The sequence below is a fragment of the Dendropsophus ebraccatus genome, chromosome 5, assembly GCF_027789765.1.
Source record: "Dendropsophus ebraccatus isolate aDenEbr1 chromosome 5, aDenEbr1.pat, whole genome shotgun sequence".
NCBI lineage: Eukaryota > Metazoa > Chordata > Amphibia > Anura > Hylidae > Dendropsophus > Dendropsophus ebraccatus.
Genome location: NC_091458.1, coordinates 30758797 through 30775551, shown reverse-complemented (window position 1 = coordinate 30775551; position 16755 = coordinate 30758797). Strand labels below are relative to the sequence as shown.

Genomic DNA, 16755 nt, shown 5'->3' with positions numbered 1-16755 from the left:
ACATTGGAGAAGAAAGTTTCATTTTGTCCATCCGTTAGGGTATTCCTTGTTATGCTATGACAATGTAGGGAACAGATCAGGAGGGTGATGACACCAGGTCAGTGTGACCAACTGTATTTTGGTGGCCAAAAGCTGTACTCTGCTGTCTTCGGGCACACACTGAATGGAGAGTCCACCATTTTACTATAATCCTCCCTCATTGTGGTCCTGCTTTGAAAAGGAACCGAGATCAAGGCTATGGATGTGTTCTCCAGCCTAGAGCAGTGGGCTGCTCTCAGATGTTCCGGCGCATAACAAACTATGTAATCTATAAAGTGATTTCTATTCATATCACTGGTGGACAATTTAAGCTACAAGATGACTATTTATTAGCATGACACGATTGCCCTCTCATCAGTATTCATTAGAAAAGGCCGAGATCAGAACTATACATCAAGCTGTGACATTATCCCAGGACTCTGATCAGGAGTCTGCAACCTACAAAAGGATCACAGACACAGATCTGACATCTACTGCTGACTCTGAATGATATTTTATTGCAGTAGACCATCTGTTCATTTCAGAAATCTTTAAATTACTCATAAAAGAAGTGAAAACTGCTAATGTGGAAGACTGGAATTCCCACTGTAAATGCAACCCAGTTTCGAGGACTCCCACAGTGTCCCCTAAACACTATAGATTAGATATGGCTCTGGTCTAAAAGAGTCTTTATAGCACAGTAGGATGTGTGAGATGTATGCGGAGATGAATGAACGTTAAGGTAGAAATTAAAAAAATAAAAAAAAACTAATTAGGGGTCATTCACATGTCCGTACACGGACGGTGCTCTGCGAACTGGACGTGGACACTCCCAGCATCGTGATTTATTATGAGGTTGGAAGCCGGCAGCTGTGTCAGTACACTAGTCCGTACTTTTAAACATTTTACGAGCTCCCGACATCATAATTATTCATGGTGCTGGGAGCTCCAAGGTCCTTTCCGCAGAACACCAACCATCTACGAATTAAATTCTACGGACGTGTGAATGACCCCTCACACTCTCTTGGAAGTGTTATGAGTAGGAGCTTTCTCGTCCAAAGATATATACGTCTATTAGTACATTTTCATGTAAAAACAGGGCTGGGGTTGTTCAGGCATACATGTATTCGAGGGGTGTAAGAACAGAAAATAATACTCCCCTACCCTGATCCCCCTCCCCCAGCTGCTGTTTAGATGGTTCCTGGTCCTTGGTCATCACTGCTGCTTCCTGGTTCTATAATACATCATGTCTGTTCAGCCAGTCACTTACTGGACTGGGACATTGCTGTGGTCGGTGATTAGCCAAGTCCATGGGGAGATGATGCGTCATAGGAAAAAGGAAGCAGCAGTGACCAAGAGCTGTCTGAACAGCAATTGCAGGGGATCAGGTTAGGAGAGTATCACACTTTAATTTTTACACCCCAGGCAACTAGGGGATGCCTAGGGATGGTGGTATAAAATAAGCTGGTGTCTCTTTAAGCAGGTGATCTCCTTCTCAGTTGTCAGACAAAACGGGTAGAGAACAAATGATCTTTATTCTTTTTCTTTTATGGAAAATGATCTAAATCCTTGCGGAGCCTGCATTGCCAAGCTTCATAAAGCTCCCCATTTAGAGCCTTTGTTAGAAGACAAAGTGCTTCTTAATAGTTAGTTGAACAAGACTTTCTATCTTTCATGACAGAATAATTATTTCCCATTTCAATAGCAGTGTATAGATAATTACCCGAGCATTGTTCATAGCGTGATGGGCAGTGAGAAGGAGCCTACGGTGAATGTGTGTAATCTACGGACAGGACGGTAGTGACCTTACAAGCGAACATGGACATGGTGCAATGTTGGTAATATAAAAGCAGAAAATTAAGAAATTGCAGCATTGAATGGGAGAACAAGTTAACCCATTATTGTCCAAATCTGATTTTGGATGGGTACACACATCGCGGTCAAAAGAACTTAAACTGTGTAGTTTTCACGTGAACTGTAATATAACCGCAACATAATACGGAGCTCTGGTCCCTGCTATCCAGTGCATCTGGGTTTGGGGGATGTGATGTCATCGGCTCACTCAGCCAATCAGTGGTTAAAAGAAAACACTGAAGCAGCTTCTGATTGGATGAGCAAGCCTGTGAGGTCACATCCCCAAACATGGAACAGGGCACAGCAGGGAGTGCAGCTCCGTAATACCAGCAGTGATATGGGAGCGAGGAAGGCAAGTGTGTGGTCTTTATTTAACACTTATTTTGGTGGATTTTGCTGTTCAGTCGACAGATTTGAAAACCTTTACAGAGTAACAGACAGGGTAATGATCAGTAATCTAGAAAAGCAGCAGAGTGGATGCAGGACTGAGGTTATATTCTTCTATCCATTAGATAAACTGCAGGGTAGAGTCCCATAAAAGCAGATATTCTTACCTCCTCGGACTTCTTTTTCGCTCCTCTCCTGGCTTCCTTTTCCTTTAATCTTCTTTCCTGTAAGACACAGATAAGTGAGAACGGGACCAACCTATTACTAGACAATTCACAATATACTACATCAGATAGTGTCAACTACTGAAGCGTTGTGCAAAGCGTAAATAATAAAACTATACAGTATTATCTAAGCATATATGCCATACTTGCTGGGCCCCATGACAGGCACCAGGGAGCACAGCGGAACACATATGTACACTACTTTTACTTTAGTTCTCATTACACACACACACACATACATATAATAAATATATATATATATATATATATATATATATATATATATATATATATATATATATATACATATATACACACACATACATACATACACACACACTACTTTTGTAGAGAGAGAGAGAGAGAGAGAGAGAGAGAGAGAGAGAGAGAGAACTCAAAAGTAGGGAAATCTTACACAGAGAACCCCGCTTGTTTTTGCACCAATCGTTGTCACAATGAGCTTTGCTTTCCTACTAGAAGTAAATGGAGAGATTTCACAAATTGCGCTCGGTGCTGATCATCATTACAACACAAGCCATAATGGTGAGGTTAATAAGTTAAAGTGAACCTAATATTTAGGGGTTTTTACTTGGATTTTTTTTTTTTTTTTAACAAAATGACAAACTTTGTTCTAAATATTTTCATAAACATATCGCACTCTTTTTCCATTGCTAAGATATAACTCTCTTGCTTCCCTTATTTAGCCACTGAACTAAATGATAAAAGTCTGGTTCCAACAACCACCGGCTTATAGATAATAGATTTAAAAGGGGTCCCCCACTGTGATCCTTTTTTTTTTCCTGCTTCTGACGACATTTTGTGCAGGCAGGAACTGCGCGCTCAACCGATGTAGTGAGCAGAAGGAAGAGGACTACATCAAGGACTGGCCAGCACTAGTGCAGTAGCGGGGGATCAGGGGAGGTGAGCATGCAGACTTTTTGTTTTATGTGTACAGGGTGGAATATGACAAAAATGTATTTTATGTACCGTAAGTAAGAAAATAAATAATACATATATATTACATAAACTAACTGATACAACATTAGCTCAGTGTCATGAGTGCAGTTAGGCCTCGTTTACATTTCTGTAGTTCAGCTTCATAGCCATAACACAGCAATACTGTAACCTCCATAAAACCACCAATTGCATATTGAGATTTTTTTTTTATTATCTGTTTATTATCTGTTCTATTCGTCTATGCTTCACAGCAGTATAACTAATTCTGTTATAATAATAAATAAGACAGGGTATTGTATTATATTCTCAGAAAAAAGGGCTAGGGCTTATTTTTTGGGTAGGTCTTATTTTTGGAGATAAACAATATGCCCTTACACTGTAGCCCCACTTTATAAAGGTATACAGCCACTGTAATGTATGTGCCACTGTTGTTAGGCTCCTATACTGTAAGTCCCCCTATAGTTAGGTCTACATACTGAATATCCTCTCCCCCGTGTAGTTATTCCCCCATACTGTATACCTCCCTCCTCTGTATCTGTTCCCCCATACTGTATACATCCCTTCTCTGCAGATAGTCCCCATGCTGTCTACCTCCCACCTCTCTGTAGCTGTTCCCCCACCCTTCCTCTGCAGGTAGTCTACAAACTGTATACCTCCCCTCCCCCTCGGTAGTTGTTCCCCAATACTGTATACCTCCCACTCGGTAGTTGTTCTCCCATACTGAATACATCCCCTCTCTGCAGATAGTCTCCATACTGTATTCCTCCCACCTCTCTGTAGCTGTTCCCCCACCCTTCCTCTGCAGGTAGTCTACAAACTGTATACCTCCCTCCCCCTCTGTAGTTGTTCCCCAATACTGTATACCTCCCACCTCTCTGTAGCCGTTTCCCCACCCTCCCTCTGCAGAGTGTCTGCATACTGTATACCTCCCTCCCCATCTGTAGTTGTTCCCCAATAATGTATACCTCCCCCTCAGTAGTTGTTCTCCAATACTGTATACATCCCCTCTCTGCAGGTAGTCCCCATACTGTATACCTCACACTCTGTAGTTGGCCCATGTACCCTCTGTCCCCCCATATTCAGTGTCCCCTACTGTGCATCTTCTTACCCCTCCTGCTTCCCCTGCAGCTTGTGCTGAGCTGGTGGGGGTGGAGCATAACAAGTCTGGCACTGATTGGCTGATGCTCACCCGCCCAGTGTCAGCTGACCATAACTACGGCTTATATTAGGAAAAGGACCTATATGTCACACAAACTGCAAAAAGCCTGCAAAATGAAGCTAGGTCTTATTTTCGGAGAAACACGGCGGGAGAATGCAGAGCAGAATTCCACATTGTGGCAACTCAAGCTCATATACTGCCATACAGACTTGCCATATGGATGATGGTTTAGGCAGACTATTAACCATGTATCTTCCTATAACTAGATAAACTCAGTCCACTACGGTATAATATGCAGCTTCTAAAAGGATAAAAAGGTTTTTAAAAATTGCATGAAGACTGTGCTGTCAGCTCTAAACCCGTGTGCAATGCCAACTAACTAAAAAAAATAAAAAATACTTGGCATCCAACATACCTACCCTGGTACTGCAGATAACATTACACCAGACAGGTTATGTGCATTCACATGTACAAAATGGTAAACGGGAAGAAAAACAAGTGACTAGACATGATCCTCCTCCTCCTCCTTGTGACTGAGGCGGCTGTATTCCCCACACTGCACAATACCATAACATCACAAGCAGAAGACGGAAGAGTTCAGCAAAGTGGATGCCAGTGTAAAACAAAAGTGCAGAGAGTGGCCCCTATCACCCTCTCCTGATTCCCAGCCATCTGCGTCTGGGATGATAAGGAAGAATCGTTTGGTGCGGCTGCAACAAAAGGCAATTTAAATTCAGCCGCAGTATGCAAGGAGAAATATAATGAGATATCCCATGATTTATTTCTTCAATTTGCAGTAAGTATGAGAGACCAAACTGTCTCTAGATTTTTTTCGCGGCGCTGTGTGAACTTCACAAATGCAAATCTGTTCCCCTGGCACAGTTCTATTCCTCTGTTTGCGAGGATGGGGAAATTTGTGGCTGGTGCCCAGATATTACACAGAAGGGGGGAAAAAATAAAAAAAATCACACCTAGAATACTGGACACAACAAATGGTTAAATTGTTTTCTTCGAGGGAAGTGGTCTAAAGATGTGACATATGATCAGACAAACCTGATCGCTGGGGGTCGAAGAATGGGCTAGTGTTGACTATCAAGAAGAGATGGCCTCGAATAATTCATGGGAGGTGCGAAACGTCAAGTTACAATGGAGAATGATCGCACATGTATGGTCCACACCAGCCACTGCATTTGCTGAAAAATGTAGGCCCCATTCCTGTGTCTGTAGCTCTGTCCACAACTGCCGACATAACATAGGTCAGACAGATTTCAAAGGCCCAGTTCACATGTCCATATGTGCCACAAAAACCAAACAAAAAAAAAAACGGACCAACTTTTGCGGTATGGATTGCTATCTTTTATGCAGTGGTCCGTGAATTGTGGAGCACTACTGATGCGCATTAGTAGTGCAGTCTGTAATCGTGAGTCCGCAATTACGGGCTGCAGACATGTGAATAAGGGCATTATTTGATGGCAAATTCAAAAATTTTCTGTATTCTCCCATCAATGACTATGGAACACATGACAGTCATCTCCTGATCTTGGAGGTTCCCATGTGGAGTTCTGACAACCTAGAGACGGGATGCTGCTATCTTAGCTGAACACATGACAGCAAGAAGTCACCAGTAAAGGATCCATCCTTCCCTGGCATCTGGGGTGGAGCGGCAGGGAGCGGAGCAGCACTAACAGGCAGCCGACTTGATGAGCGGAGCGCTGATCGGAGTGGAGCAATTCGCTCATCTCTAGTTTTGATGCAGTACTATTTCCACTGCATAAAATTACAGTTAAGGTCCATCAGTTCAGATGCTTACAGTGCAATGTTTTTAGAACTTTTTTCTGCCTGCTTTTTGGCCAAAAAAAGGACTCAAAATTACACAATATTAAAACATTAGCAAAAAAAAATAAATAAAAATAAAAAACAACATTTGGTAAAACATTTAAAAATGCAATATCATCTAAATTTTGACCAAAATTGACCAAATAGCTAAAGTGTACAGTCTTTAGTCCATAGTCTTTAGGCCATACTGAACGATAAGAGACATGTCTCCAGACATTTTGCAAATATCTGAATTTATAACAAGCGCTAAATATGGCTATGGTAAGAGATGAGTGAACCTCAAGTACACCCGGGTTCATGCGAAGCAGAGCATGCGGCAATTGATTACCGGTGGCTGAAGAAGTTGGATGCAGCCCTAAGGTTGCCTGGAAAACATGGATACAGCCATTGGGGGAGATTTATCAAATATGGTGTAAAGTGAAACTTGCTCAGTTGCCCCTAGCAACCAATCAGATTCCATCATTTATTTTTCAAAGAGTCCGTGAAGTATGAAAGGTGGAATCTGATTGGTTGCTAGGGGCAACTGAGCCAGTTTCACTTTACACCATGTTTGATAAATCTCTCTCATAGTTTTTAAAAGACTCCCAAAGGCTACACCCAACTTCTGCAGCAATCGGTAATCAAATGCTGCACGTTGAGGTTGAGACAGAACTTAACGCGCCCTATGTTTATGACTCCCCTCCCCTGGCAGAATTTCTTCTATTCCTCACTTGTCTGAACACTGCACAGGTGCCTTAACGATCCAGCCCATGTGCTGTGCTCACACAGGTGATGAATAGTAGAACACCTGCCTGGGGCATTCCTAATGATGAAGAGGGTGAGGAGGAGGGACGGAGAGGCAGAGCAAGCCTAATGCACAGACACTCTAGGCCGTGCCAATTTGACACAGGACTTCAAGTTTAAGGGTACATTCACCAGACAGAATCTGCAGCAGATTTGATGCTTTGCTCAGTTATTTTGATCAAATCCGCTGCAATACGGTGTGTGTGAAGCTACCTTAAAAGTTGTTTTTTAGGACAATAACTGCATCACCTGCTGAACGGAACGCAGGACCGATCTTGGATTAAAATCAGCTATCCGAAGGTACAGGCGGTTTGGGGGGGACAGATTGTGGGTACAGAGTCGCTTAAATGAGAGAAATAAAGAGCCACAAAAAGAAAATGTGCAAAAAAGGCACAAATCCAACAAATACAGTCAATTATATCAGCTATCAAAATATAGACCAGATCCCTGCCGAAAATGACCAAAATGTAACCCGAAATTCCAGTAACCTCAGAAAATGTCACCCCCTTTACCTTATGTGTTGTGGACAGTGTCATCTAAGCAGAGCTTCGCAGCAGTTGGGCCCCCTCTCCCCACTCATTAAATGAAGCAATTGTGGAGCAGAAAGAGACGTTTTATAAAGGTATATATCCAATGTGCAGCCTCTAAGCTTGTGGAGGGTGCGGAGAAACACACAGAGTAAAGGAAGGTGACAGTATCACTATAAGTGTCTGCTCTGCTAATAGCACTTAGAGATACATTTTACATGGGCATAGAAAACAACAGACTAGAGATGATCATATTGACTTCTATGGAAGAGTTTTCTATGTATATTCTATGAATAGAGGTTATGGTACAGGGAGGAGGGCAGCTGTGGCCATTACCTATTGTGAATAGTGTAAAGCAGACTAATTTATATATCAGTGTTACATTAACGGGGTTGACCACTTTATAGTAAAATACTTCAGCATACAGTATTAGTAAGTGTACTCACTGCACTTACTGACAGCAGCTCCTTGTGTACCTAAAATCAGACTCTTCTCTTCCAGGCTGTGCTGTCCTGCTCTGTGGTGATTCTGTGACCATGCCCCACCCCCTTTTTCCTCCATACACATATATGGGCTCAGTGGTGGACACAGGGGATGGGGCATGGTCACATGCTTCTCAATGCTCCTCTATGCTTGGCCATCTTATGGACAGAATCACCACAGAGCAGGACAGCACATCCTGGAGGAGGGGAGTCTTTTTAGCTCTATGAAGTACACAGGGAGCTGCTTTTAGTATATACATTGAGTACGCTTACTAATACTACACACTGAAGCATTAAACTGTAAAGTGGCCAACCTCTTTAGCTTTCCTGTGATGATGATGATAATAATGAGACTGCTGAAAAGTTCTCTCTACAGGACGGGAAAGTGTCACCTTATTATTACGTCTAGGCCTCAAGGAAAAAACGCAAGACAATAATAATTATTTTATAACATAGCAAAATGTAAAATTATAAAAAAAATCAGCAAAAATTCTTAAAGCAAACATAAAACCTTGGATCAAGCAATAGATCCTTTTCTGATGATGCATCCCCTTTAAGATAGCAGTCACTGTTTGCAGCACATCTCAATAGTTATAGACAAGGATCAGCGTTTTTATGCCGTATCCTTCCCAGATAATTCATGAGCGTTCCAGTTATTATCCCCATTTGGAAGGTAATGATATGAACGGCAAACTATTCCTAACATCATCTTGGGAAGCCGTCATCTTTTAGTTTGCTTCATTTTTCTCTTTATGGGAGATCCTTAAAGTTAACTATGTGGAGTAAAGTCGGCAGATCGCACACAAGCAGCTTTTTGTTATAGCGCCTCCGTAATAGGAAACAAATACTGTACTTGGGAAACAAATATTTCACACTTTGGCAAGGGAAATTCCATAAAAAAACTAAAGCTGGCTATACACCAGATGAAAACTGGACAAAGCCAGTGATTCGGGGCAGGGCTGGAATACTATCCAACATATATGGAAAGTTCCAACAGTAAATGTTGGCAAAAGGATCGGTCATATTGGATATAAACATGCTCGGTCATTTATTTCCATGAGAGATAAATCTGGCGGTGGCTTATTATTCTTTTGTCACTGGAATAAACATGCAGGCTAAGCTGATCTCTGTACCCTGTCCTTGGAGGAGAATACTAACTTCTATAGAAGTTAACGGGACCGTGTCCTTTAGTTAGATAAGGAGAGAAGCGATTATCTTCTAGTGATCGGGAGGGTCTGAACACTCGATGTTAACTGATCAAACATTTTTACAACTTGACACAAAGTAGCTATGATATCTGCTAAACTCTAAAGACTTTTATGTCCCCAGAAACAATGTCAAATTTGTTACAATCCCCCTTTTTTTATATATATTTTTTTTAAAAGGTACAAGACAGATACCTTGGGATTATGAATTAAACGTTGCTAGTCATTATATCATTTCATTACTTCATTATGGACTAAGTTCCAAAAAACATGAGAATTTATGGTTTTCCCATTGAATAGAAAATTTAAAAAAATAAAAATAAATCCAACATCATCATCACCTTGTAACCCATAGCAGGGAAAAAAATATAAGTCTTAAAGCTATGGCTGGTTGCTAAGCATCATAACATGTCCCATATTAATTATAGGATAGCCAGTAAGTGCCAATTAAAGGGACCCTGTCGGGTTGTTTTTAGAACCTTAACGACTATGCCTTGTCACGTGAACCAGAAGTGTTTCCAAACATGTCTGTATGGTAAATGGGTCATAAGAAAAAAAAAAAAAAAAAAAAATATATATATATATATATATATATATATATATATATATATATATATATATATATATATATATATATATATATATATATATATATATATATATATATATATATTTTTTTTTTTTTTTTTTTTTTTTTTTAAAAGAGCTTTCAAAATGCTGTGTTACAACACAAGAGTCATCTGAATGTATGACTGACATCCCCCCAGTTATACGGTATCACTGCCAGCTTTGTGCAACACTCATGCATGTTCTGGGGTCATGCATGTTGTAGGTATGATTGATGTAACAAGCCTGGTTTCATCACTGTACTGTGCATGTGTCGGGACCGTCAGAAGACATTTCCAGGAAGAAGCCATATATAAGGCAATAACTCATGCACAAGCTTTGCAGGCAGCTGGTAGTTATGTGGAGTAGCCAGGGGATGTAAATCAAGCCTGAAGGGGCAGGAATGGTGCTTGAATATAGTGACATTTCCTAATACTATCACCGCCCAGGTGACACTTCAACAGTAATTTGCTTGCACCATCTCGAAAGTGATTTTTGTCATTTAGCATACAGGGTCATGTTTCCAGGATCCAAACAGTTGACGACCATAAGATGGCACTAAGCATCAAAGCTCAAGTAGAGCACAAAATACCCTACTGTCTTAAGTAGGGAATTTACTACCAATACCCCTGTTCATTAAATGCCTGTGAACATTTTAGCAATGATAAAAAGGAGAACAGTGGATGAAAGTGTAGAGAAGGGGGAAGCGCCCATGTCATCAGGAAGGGCAGATCACACAGACTGCACTGTACAAGGAAGTAGACAAGGGAAAAAGTTCACAAGTCAGACTTCAGGGGGAGGGAATCAATCGCACTGGATGTTTAGGGAGTAAGGGTACGTTCACACTAAGGAAAACAGGCAGAAATTCCAAACTGAACCCCCGCTGCGGACTCCGATCGCAATTCCGCCTTCCTCAGCGTCTCATTGTGAAGTATAGTGTGGCTCTATACTCAAAGAATTAACGTGGGGGCGTCTGGGGAATAACTTTTATTCAAAGTTGTGCACCATCACGTGGTAAAGAGAAGAAAAACCTATACTCACCTTCCCTGTTCTCCTGCCACCGGTCAGACAGCTTCATGTTAGGGTACAAAACGTAAATGCTAAATTTTTAGTTTTTAGGGGAACTATCTCATCACATACATCCCCTGGCAGTTACTTGCCCACTATGGGATTGGGACCCAGATCCCAAACAAATTCAGATGTTGGCCTGGTGTACACTGTAATACATAGACAGTGCTATGTGCCTCGATCTGCATTTCTGACTCAGGCCCTTGTGAACAGCACTGCGTGGCGCACCCACAGGGTTGTTGTCAGCAGATATTTTTAGTGTTTACACTACATCCTGACACAAGGTAAAAAATGAAAGCAAACAAGTAATTAAAACGCAACGGATTAAGCTGAAAATGCACTTCACATTCATTAGTCATAAAACAATGTATCTCGCTTCAAAATAATACCAGAATAAATGTAACACCTCTGTACAAAAGGCCTAAAAATACATCTAATTAAGGTGTACGTGCAAGGAGAGAGGCGCTTTAATTAGAAATCCAATGAAAGCGTAAAGAATGTATTATAAATGTTAAGCAATTAAAACAGTAGGCCGAAGTGATTTGTAGCTATATTTAGTGCACACATTAGCACGCTTATCATAATTGGAGACAAAATGTTGGTTACATGTGCAAATTGATAATTGGTGTCTGAACATCTGTTACAATTACAACGTCATGCCATGCCAAGACGGAAAAGTAAAAAGACAGTAAAAAGTCTTTAAGCATATGGACACCTTTCCATTGATTTGTGATTTTTTTATTGTTCATTTGTCTCCCGGATACAATTTAGGGAAACTTCTTAAATACTATTTTTTTAGAGGGTGTAGAGCTTTCGTAACTTTTTCACATAGCTGGCAGTGCTGCTGCTTCTGAATCAGGTGTGATAGCGCGCTGCTCTTAGCAGTGTCTGATTATAAAAAATAAAAAAAAAACAAGAAAAAAGGCATTTGTTAAAGTGCTACTCCCCCCCCCCCCCCTCCTTCTGTTTCAAAATTGCCTTTTTCATTGGTGGACAGCGACAGTTAGGCGGGGCTTCACAGCAGATGGGCCCTTTTACACCTATAAGAGAGGGGGCCCCAACTCCAGTGAAGCCCCAACTAGGTGACAATGTCCATATGGGAAAGGGTACTCAACTGTAGTGAGGCCCCGCCTAAGTGGCACTGTCCACAGATGAAATGAAGTGATTTTAGAGCAGAAAGAAGTTTTATACAGGTATATATGAAATGTGCAGCATCTAAGCTCATGTATGGTGCAGAGAACCGAACATAGAGTAAGGAGGGGTGACAATATCACTTTAAAGCGAATGAACCACCAGCTACATCGCTATGGGCTTTTTACATTAACAGACTGGCATCGGCGTGGGGATGCCAGTGGTGTGACCCGCCGGCCCCCAGTGTGACAATTTCCCTTCCGTGATGCAGTCACAGAGTGGAGGGGGTTTTGTCACACCGGGGGCAGGCCTGCCCCCAGTGCTTCATGCCCTGCCGATGCTCGGGAATGGACCGGAACGGTGCGTGGGAACCAGGCGGTGGTTAAAAAAAATGTCCCCATGCCAGTGCCAGTCTGTAAGCGTAAAAAACACCTAGTGATGTACCTAGTAGTACATTTGGCCTTAAGGCACAATAAAGCTGTTAACACCTCAAAACACCTTAAAATGTGTGTGAACATTTTAGCAAGGATAAGTAGGAGAATGGTGGATCAAAGTGTAGAGAAGGGGGAAGCGCCTATGTCTGCAGGAAGGGCAGATCACACAGACTGCACTGTACAAGGAAACAGACAAGGGAGAAAGCTCACAACTTCAGGGCAGACTTCAAGGAGGCAATAAATTGCACTTGATGTTTGAGGCCCTATTTCACTAAACAATTATCAGCCGTACCTGGCCGATATTGGCCGTTACTGACGATAATCGTCTTGTGTAATAGAAAGCAATAATCAGCTGACATGAACAATGTTGGCTGATTGTTGCAGTCGTTTGTCTTTCAACATGTTTAATGAAAATTGTAGCCTGAAACTTACGGTTCCACGGGCCGAGCAGGGCCTGATCAACGATGTAAACGAGCGCCGATCTGCTAGATTGGCGCTCGTTTACTGGGCCTATTCCACGGCCCAATGATCGTTGAGCGAGGGCTGCAGGGACATAGTTACCGATGTCCTTGCAGCCCTTGCACCATACATTACCTGACAGGACTTCTCCTCTGCTCAGTCTTCCTCCCCGGGTCCCGCGGCGCAGCATCAACTCCTGGCCTGTGATTGGCTGAGCGGTCTGACAGCTCAGTCAGGTCGCTCCGGAGCTGCTGATGCTGTGCCACGGGACTCAGGGTGGAAGACGGAGCGGAGGAGAAGCCCTGCTAGGTAATGTATGCTGCTTCTCAAAACTTCGGTCGCCCGCCGCGTACCGCAATTCCACCGTAGCGATGCGTGGTGGGGGACAGATGATTGTAGGGCTGGCCCTAAATAAACGATCAGCCGATGACACAATCATAGGCTGATCGTTCTCTCTATTCCACTGAGCGATAATCGGCCGAATCGGGCCGATTCGCTCCCGTGGAATAGGCCCCTTATTGTAACTTTTTTTTTTTTAAATTCAAGGTAACCAGAAATGTATGGGGGGGGGGGGGAGAGTTTATTTCTCAGCGGCCACTCATGTCTCTCACCATCATGAGCATTAGTCTAGGTCTTCAAGGCCACATAATCTCCTGTTCTGTTATCATCACACACAGAACAAGCCTCAAGAACACTTACAGCCTCGCAAACAATGAAAAAGATTCAATTATTGGTAATTGATGTGATAATGTGCAGTATTCTAGTGATCGTATCGCTCAGCCGTGCGATCACTATAAACAATTTGTGAGGGCGTTGTAATCTCCCGCTACTATGGAGAAGTAATGGTTGGGGGCACAATAAATTAATGTTTTCATTTGTGCTTTGTTCATTATTCCTTTTCCAGAGATTCAACTTTTTTTTCATCAGCGAGCGGCGGTACTTATTAAAAAGATTAAACGAATACATTAATTAAGGATTCATTAAAAAGAAGAGAAAGCTTAAGCAAAACTCCGAGAAATATAGGCAGCGGCTAGGAAGGCTCACATCGGGTATTTATGCCCCACAGATAGATGGATTCTCAGTTCACAGAATCAGTAATAAGCAAGACTCATAGTGGAATGAATATATAAGGTCTGCATGAAGTGTATGGGACGTTTTACTGGGTGGATACTATGGGTGGGTTTATAGTAAAAGTCTCGGCTCATTACACTGTGTAGTGGTGGCGCCAGGTACTACAGCTTAGTTCGCGTTGAAGTAATTGGGAGCTGAGCTGCAATACCTGGCGCCACCACTACATAGCGTAAGAAGTCAAGGCGTATGGCTTATGCACACTGGGTCACCTAGACTGCTGATCAGCGAAGGACCTGTGTGTCTGAACCCTGCTGATATGATATTTGTACCCCATCCTCAGGATAGACTTTCAGTAGCTGAAATTTGATACCTTCTTTAAAGCCACTCTGTACCCCCCCCCCAAACCGCTTGTACCATCAGATAGCTGCTTTTAATCTAAGATCTGTCCTGGGGTCCGTTCAGCAGATGATGCAGTTATTGTCCTAAAAAAAAACGCTTTTTAACTTGCAACCCTGTGTTAAATTGGCCTGGAGTGTTTGTACCCTAGGCCTGCACCGTCCCTCCTCCTAGCCCTCAAATCCTGCCTGGGCCATTCCTAATGAGGAGGAGGGCAGGGAGGAGGGACGGCGTGGATCCCTACAATAAAGTCTGCAATACACAGGAGGCAAATAATTATACAGTTATAATGGATTGTAATAACTTAATCCTTGCCATGGAAAATTATTGATTGTGGTTTCAATGATACTGGAATCTTACAGATCTGTAAATTAGTTCTTACCCTGTGTTTTTCCTTGATTTTTTTCCTGTATGCTTCTTTATCGAATTTGTCCTCCTCGGTCAGCCGTTCTCTTGCCTTTGCCAGATCAATGCCGTTTTGATCTTCGTCCTCGCCAGCATCTTCTACTAGCGCTTTCTGTTTTGGAGGCCATTGCTGCACTGCCTGCAAATAGAAAACAATGCATGTGTATAGTTGAAGCACATGGTTCCACACGTTGCATATATAAGGGCACCAACCTGGTCAGTGATCTCCTCTATCTACGAGGCGGCAATGTTTGGACTCAAGCAGCACAAACAGAAAAACACCAATAGAGGGATTCATTGTAAATCTATCACCAAGGGTATGTTCACACTGAGTAAATCAGGTGGAATTCTGTTTTGGAACTCTCCGCCGCAGAATCCCGCCTACCTCAGTGTGCCATAGTCTGTCTATGGGAAAGTTCGTGCACCTCCGCTGCTGACCGGAGGCGCACAAGCTCTCCCATAGACAGGCTATGGCACACTAAGGCAGGCGGAATTCTGCCTGATTTACTCAGTGTGAACATACCCCAAGAGTAGAAACTGGGAAGGTGGGAGTTTTTTTAGGATGCTCATTTCTTGCCACGACAAAAGAGCAATTACAAAGAGTGTCTCTCACTTTGGAAGATGTGCTGATTGATTCCCTTTAAAACCCTTAAGTCTTCCAGTACTTACCAGCTACTGTATGTCCTGCAGGAAGCAGTGGATTTTTTCCAGTCTGACACAGTGCTCTCTGCTGCCACTTGTGTCCATGTCAGGAACTGTCCAGAGCAGGAGAGGTTCTCTATGGGTATTTGCTACTGCTCTGGACAGTTCCTGACATGGACACAAGTGGCAGCAGAGAGCACTGTATCAGACTGGAAAGAATACGTCCTACGACACACAACAGTTGATAAGTACTGGAAGACTAGAGATTTTTAAATAGAAGTAAATTACAAAGCTATATATCTTTTGGAAACCAGATAATTTTAAAGAAAATATTTTGCCGGAGTATCTTTTTAAACACATCCAGCTATCACCCCCAGATGATCGATTGTGCACACAATTCATCGGGCTTGGTAAAGGCACCGCAAACAAGCCCCAATCTCGCTGCTCATCCCTCATTTGATGCATGCCATTGTGTTAGTTTTCAATAAACAGATCACATACACATTCTTGCCTCTATATTACAGATGCAAGTCCCTGCCCGATGACACAAACTCAAAGCTTTCAGCTCAGGTCATAAGAAATGCAGTCGGGCCAGGACCTGCTTCCATAATACGGTACAGTTAAGGGAAATCAGCCCCAGGGTATGTTCACATAGGCAAAAGGCGCTGGTTTGGGCATAGAAACATGCTGGTTTCCATGCTCAAAACAATGGGGGAAATCAAACATGGTGTAAAGTTGCCCCTAGCAACCAATCAGATTCCACCTTTCATTCCTCACAGACTCTTTGGAAAATGAAAGGTGGAATCTGATTGATTGAGCCAGTTTCACTTTACACCATGTTTGATAACTCTCCCACAGTGTGTGTCTCACTACATATAGCCCAACCTTCACTGATTTCAATAAGAGCAGAGGACACACTGATAAGAACTGACGTCACATCTTTTCAGCAAGGTTCATTGCCAAAGCTCCCATTGAAGTCAATAGGAGGCCTATAAATAGAAATACTACATTTTTTCACATTGCCCTTGCCATTATAAAGGAATTGTAACATCCTACTGAAAAGTCCTTGTGGATGAGCACTATGTACTGCAGTAAGAACCTTCTCCAAATG

General features: G+C 42.4%; 1 protein-coding gene across 1 annotated transcript in view; it reads right to left on the bottom strand.

Annotated features, from left to right (window-relative positions):
* The window catches only part of DDX10 (DEAD-box helicase 10), a 161055-nt gene that overhangs the window by 55669 nt on the left and 88631 nt on the right, over positions 1-16755 (bottom strand). Inside the window, exons 15-16 of the mRNA XM_069969768.1 lie at positions 14980-15141; positions 2427-2483 (exon numbers count right to left, since the gene is read on the bottom strand). Of these exons, the coding sequence (XP_069825869.1) occupies positions 2427-2483; positions 14980-15141 (219 nt within the window). The remainder of the gene's footprint in view (positions 1-2426; positions 2484-14979; positions 15142-16755) is intronic.